The sequence below is a fragment of the Carlito syrichta genome, unplaced genomic scaffold, assembly GCF_000164805.1.
Source record: "Carlito syrichta isolate Samal-C Ts95f unplaced genomic scaffold, Tarsius_syrichta-2.0.1 Scaffold302798, whole genome shotgun sequence".
NCBI lineage: Eukaryota > Metazoa > Chordata > Mammalia > Primates > Tarsiidae > Carlito > Carlito syrichta.
The window spans coordinates 134,634-140,623 of record NW_007246894.1 but is presented as its reverse complement, the minus strand read 5'-3'; the positions used below and the strand labels follow the sequence as shown (position 1 = coordinate 140,623).

Genomic DNA, 5,990 nt, shown 5'->3' with positions numbered 1-5,990 from the left:
AGTGGCCAATAAAAATGCAAAATTTGTTTAATCTTTTCAGTAATCAGGAAATAAATTAAGACAATGTTTTGTTATTTTTCTATCCATTATATTAGAAAAAGTATAAAAGTCTATTACATTTTGTAATAACTAGAATGTGGAAACAAAAGGTAACCTGTGCCCCACATGATGCAACCACTTTGGAGAAAATTTGGTATTATTTAATGAAATTAAAGACGCACATGTAGCTCAAGCCAGCAGTTGATTTTTGGTATATACCCTAAAAAAACTCTTCTACCTATGAACAAGAAACGTGAGAAGGGACAAATGTGGTGACATTTTTTGTAATAGTGAAAATTAGAAGCAACCTGTTACCAATCAAGGACAACAGATTCTTTTTTTTTTTTTAACCATACTACACAGGAAGTTTTATTCATCCACTACTGTTGCAGGGAAAGCAGGTTTGCAGAGATTCTCACTTCAAGATGCTGTCATCTTGGGCTTCTGCCAACTCGCGAACAATCCGTTTCAGTTCATCCTGCTTCTTTTTCTCTTCTGCTGCTATCCTCCTCTCCTCTTCTGCCCGAGGTTTCAGGTAACTGTAGCGCGAGGCTCCGTAGGCCATGCTGAGGAACAGGGCGGAATAGCGGCCGAGCTTGATGAGTGGAAAGACCTGCACTGGAGTCACCATCTTGTCCCAGATTCTTAACATAGGGTGTATTCAACATTAATCTGAGAGTGTAACACACAGAAATGAAAATGAATGACATCTAGATCATATGACATGTATCAAAACAGATAAATCTCAGAAATATATAGTCAGATACACAGACTTTGAAAACATGAAACACAATGTTATATATTACTTACAAGTATGTCTATGTACATATATAAATGGAGTAAAGTATTAAAATGTGAATGAAAATGATACACACCAAATTCAATATACATGTTACCCTTTACAAAAGCTGGGGTGTGTAAGTGTTACAAATGTACTTCGACTCTATTTGTAATATTTTAAAAAATAAAGTAAGAAGGGCAAATATTAGAATTGATAGAACAGCACAGCGGGGGCTAAATAAATGTTCCTTATGTCATTCACCGTACTTGTCTGTTTTTGTTTGTTTGTTTGGTTTTTGTCTCACTCTGTCACCCAGGCTAGAATGCAGTGGCACACTCACCACCACCACAGCCTCTACCTGCTGGACTCAGGCAATCCTTCTACCTCAGTCTTCCAAGTAGCTGAAACTACAGGTGTGTGCCACCACACCCAGCTAACGTATTTATTTATTTATTGTAGAGACGAGGTCTCATTATGTTTTCCAGGCTGGTCTTGAACCCATGGACTCAGGCAATTCCCTCACCTCAGCCTCCCAAAGTGCTGGAATTACAGGTGTGAGTCACAGTGCCCAGTTCATACTTGTCTGTTATGATTTAAACATTTCAAAATAAAAAGCATTAAGAGCTCACTAATAATCTGTAATTTTTAAACTGGCTCTGTCACAAAAAGGCCTATCTGTTCCAAAAACATAACTTTCAAAAGATTCTTTAAAATATAATTTCCCGGCTTGGTTCCATTTAACCCACTCTACACAGCATCCTTAATTTCCATTAAGTACAAATTTTGTTTAGCACCACATACTTGTAAATTCATAGGAAATTTTTCTCTTTATATTAACTTAAAGACCTGTCAGTGGACAGAAATATAACATATTGTTAAAGGAAAGATAAATATCCAAAGTGCTAAGCCAACTAGAAGAAAAAATATAACTAGTTATTTTAACAAAAATTTAGAATATGCATACCTTTCGTTTGTGTATATATACTCTAATTGGCATGTCATCTAATCAAACCTTGCAAATATTCTCAGGTTAAATTCTACATGCTACAATTGGAAAAGATTTCCACTTTCAATTTTAGAATATTTCAAATTATACAGTAATAAAGGAAGACACAATAAAACTTGGCTTCCTCCTCTCTTTCTTCTCTGAATGGATGTTACATTTAAATCTGTGTATATAATTAGGTGTATGAAAATCATCAGGCATCTTGCACAATGGAAAGCCACAGGTAGAAGAGTGAGACTTGGGTTCCATTACAAGCCCTGCAACTTTCTAAATGCTTGACCTGACTTGAGAGTTTCCCCCATGTTGAGCTTCAGCCTGTGTATCTACACAATCTAGATAATAATATATGCCTTACAGGATGAGAGTACAATAAGTACACCATATGTAAACAGCAGTCATACACAACATGCCAGCAAGTTGGAGCTGTGATTACTAGTGTTTAGATAAGAGAGTGTATGTTTCAGCCCGTATTTGAATTTAGCAATAGCTTCAATCAAACGCCATAGTAGCACAGTCCTAGTGAAGAAAATTATTTAGTAGTTCAAAGCCAATGGTTTGCCAGCAAACTTTAAAGACACTAGAAAATCTTGGGAACAATGCAAAATCATCATTTGTACTAATCTCTGATTTTGAACAATAAGTGTTATGGTTCAAATGTTTGTATCACTCTAAAATTCATGTTGAAACTTAATCCCCAAGGTGATGGTATTAAGAAGTGGGCAAGGAAACATAATTTGGATTATAAAATACTTGCTTTAATAAAAATTCCTTAAACAGCAAAAAAAAAGAAGTGGAACTTCTTAGGAAGGATGAAGTCATGAGGGCTCCGACCTCATGAATGAGGCCTGAAAAAAAGGGGTTCAAAGAGCTGCCTGGTTCTTCCATCTCTTCTGCCATGTGAAGACACAGAATTCATCCCCTTCCACTCTTCCATCTTTTCATCATGTGGGATACCAAGAGAGAAACCATCCATGGGGCAGACCTTTACCAGACACTGAATCTTCAGGCACTGTGATCATGGTCTTCCCAGTCTCCAGAATTATGAGAATTTCTATTGCTTATAAATTACCCAGTCTGTGGTATTTTGTTATAGCAGCAAGAACAGTCTAAGGCAGTATCAGTCACAGAAAGACATGCTTATCTATAAATGAGCCATAGCACGTGCAATTATAGAAGCACTGGTGACAACTACCTTCAATTCACATACTTATTTTTTTCCCATTTTTATTTTTAATTCAAAGGGTACATGTGCATGGGTGTTACATGGACATATTGAGTAGTGGTGGAGATTGTATCTCAGGCACACACTAATTTTTTAAAACAAAGTTCTGCTCTTTATGCATTCATATTATATCATGCTTACTGCGGCAGCCATGTAGAGGAGCTACTTGGCTTTCCCTTCAAGAGAGAGCTTGCTGCAAGAAGTGCAAGTAGCTGACAGTACGTAGATGCAGCATCTTTTTCGATCTACCACAATATTTAAGCCACAGTCACTGTCTTACTGAGAAGCTTTCAACCAATGAATGAGCACAGTGGGGCCGCTGGGGTTCAGCCATTTCTGCCCATAGACTTTCTCTATGGGACATCTTTGCACCAGAGCTTCTCATTAGTTTGGCCAAAACTTCTTGCAGCTGCATCACAGCCTAAGGCTCTTTCCACCTCCTTCCAGCTCTCAACTCATAGTACTTACTATAGAAGCAGTACACCCGAGTCTGAAGCCTTTTCTCCCTGCCCAGTAAATCTCCAGCACTTCCTATTGTTTTAGTTTCTGCTTCCTGGAAAACCTCAACTGACACAGGGGAATCAAATGTTCTTGCCCAAAAGAAATTTAAAAACTAGAATTTAATATAAATTGTAATGTAATATATAATAGAAATTAGATTACCATGAAAATATGTACATTTTTAAAAGCACATTGGCCGGGTGTGGTGGCTCAGCCTGTAATCCCAGCACTTTGGGAGACTGAGGCAAGAGGATTGCCTGAGCCCACGGGTACGAGACCAACCTGGGCAACCTGGTGAGGCCTTGTCTCTACAATAAATCACCAAAAAAACTAGCTGGATGTGGTGGCATACGTCTGTAGTTCCAGCTACTTGGAAATCTGAGGTGGAGAGATCGCCTGAGCCCAGCAGGTCGAGGCTGCAGTAGCCATGAGCAAACTACTGCACTTCAGTCTGGGTGACAAGAGTGAGATTCCAACTCAAGGAAAAAAAAAAGAAAAAAAAAAAAAATATATATATATATATATATACACATACACACACACACACACACACACACACACACACATCATGATCAGTCCATTACAAAGCAAAATAATTGTAACCTACTATTCCCCCAAAATCATATTAGATTAAGTGATTTAATGGGTGTATATTTTTAAATATCCTGCTATAATTCTCTAGTGTCAAATGGGACAGAGGTGAAGCAGTAGTTAAAAAAAAACAAAACAAAACCCAACTTTGGCTACCAGAACCCACCATGGCTAAGAAGAATGGTAGCTGTAGTTACCTTCACCAATATTACCTGACACCACTGAAATCCTTTTCTTTTAAAGGAATTATGGGGTATGATTGACTCCTTGCTTCCCAACTCCGAGGGACCATTTTTTAAATATATTGATGGCTAGCTGAGTTGACACATGCACATACAAGCACAAAAGTAGTATTTGAGGAGACATATGGTAATATATCCAACATATTTATTTATTCTGCAAATATTTGCTATGCCTTATGGGCAAAGCTTGCTGTTAGTACTAGCACTACTGGGAAGTTGTAAAATGAAAGAAATATGAATATTCCCTCAAGGAGCTTAGAGTCTAGTCAGGGAAATTAAGATCACTTGGATATTTTTAAAGTCATACTTGCAAATTTAGAAGTAATTGAAGAATAAGAGAAAGTAGCCGGAAGAAAAGTACATTTTAAAAAAGATAAATATAAGCCATCAATTTGAAGAGGCTAAGATAAAATGCTATGAGAGGCCTGAATAAAGGGAAATACTTCCAGCTGGATTGCAAGCAGAGAAAGGGGATATTACAGACGATTTCACAGGGAAGATGGAACTGGAGATAGGCAGGATGGAATTTGGACTACAAGCACAAACATAAAGCTATGTTCTGCAAAGAGAAGGAACTCAGGGTGAGGGTACTTCAGTGGTAAGGAGAGGTGAGGATGTCTTGGGTGCATGGAGGGGTCTTAACTCAGGTTTTTCTGGCACAAAGGACAAATCAAGACATATTGTGAGAAATAGGGTTGCCACTTCCATCCAGCATAGTACTGGAAATTTTAGCCACAGCAATTAGACAAAATAAATAAATAAATAACATCCAAATTGGAAAGAAAGAAGTAAAATCATCTCTGTTTGCAGAAGGTATGATCATATATATAGAAAACCCTAAAGATTCTAGTAAAAATAAAAACCTAGACCTAATTAAAATATGAGGTTCCTCTTTGACTTCAACATCACAAACACTACTAACAAATAGGCAAAACTTTTCCACACATTTAAGAAATAATTGCAATAAAGAAAAAAATGACATAGCCTCAAGAGAGATAATGGAGAAGAACTTTGATTTTATTGAACTTTTAAGTATGTATTTCTACATTTGATATTGTTTTTATCCTGAAATGAAAATTTCCAATATACTTTTGCCATCAAAATGGTACATATCTGATATCTACATGCAGAGAACACAGCATATTCAAAACATCACTTGGTATGGCATGGAGAAATTTAAGTTCTTAGTTGTATTCATTAGAAACTTTAAACTTCAGATGACTTAAAAAAGGAAAGAAAAGAAAACTAGCACAAACCATTAAATGTTATTGGTTCCTGGGACAGATGTGATTGATGTCCCCTCGGCACTGTGGCCTCTGGGATGGGTTCCGTAACACCCACCCTAAGGAGAGAGCTACTTTGTTTTGGGGCCCAGATTTCTTGCAGCAACTTTACAAAAAAAAAAAAAAATTAACTCCTACTTCTCTAAAAAAAATAATAAAATAAATAAATAAATAAATAAATGTCATTGGCTCATATAAATAGAAACCTAGGAGAGAAAGTTTCCAGAATTGGTTAATTCAGCAGCTCAACAACATTATCAAGAAAGATACCCAGTGATTTCCATATTTCTGTTCTACCAACCTTATCATGCTGGTTTGATTTCAG

General features: G+C 36.8%; 1 protein-coding gene across 1 annotated transcript; it reads right to left on the bottom strand.

Moving 5' to 3' along the window:
- Nucleotides 1-388: 388 nt before the first annotated feature.
- LOC103259490 (ATP synthase subunit e, mitochondrial) lies at nucleotides 389-675 on the bottom strand. The gene has a single exon (XM_008057152.1). The coding sequence runs from the start codon at nucleotides 668-670 to the stop codon at nucleotides 455-457; it is 216 nt and encodes a 71-aa protein (XP_008055343.1). The 5' UTR covers nucleotides 671-675; the 3' UTR covers nucleotides 389-454.
- Between the last annotated feature and the right edge of the window lie 5,315 nt (nucleotides 676-5,990).

Coding starts and splice junctions, on each gene's coding strand:
- LOC103259490 (XM_008057152.1), bottom strand. CDS start 670: ATGGTGACTCCAGTGCAGGTCTTTCCACTCATCAAGCTCGGCCGCTAT.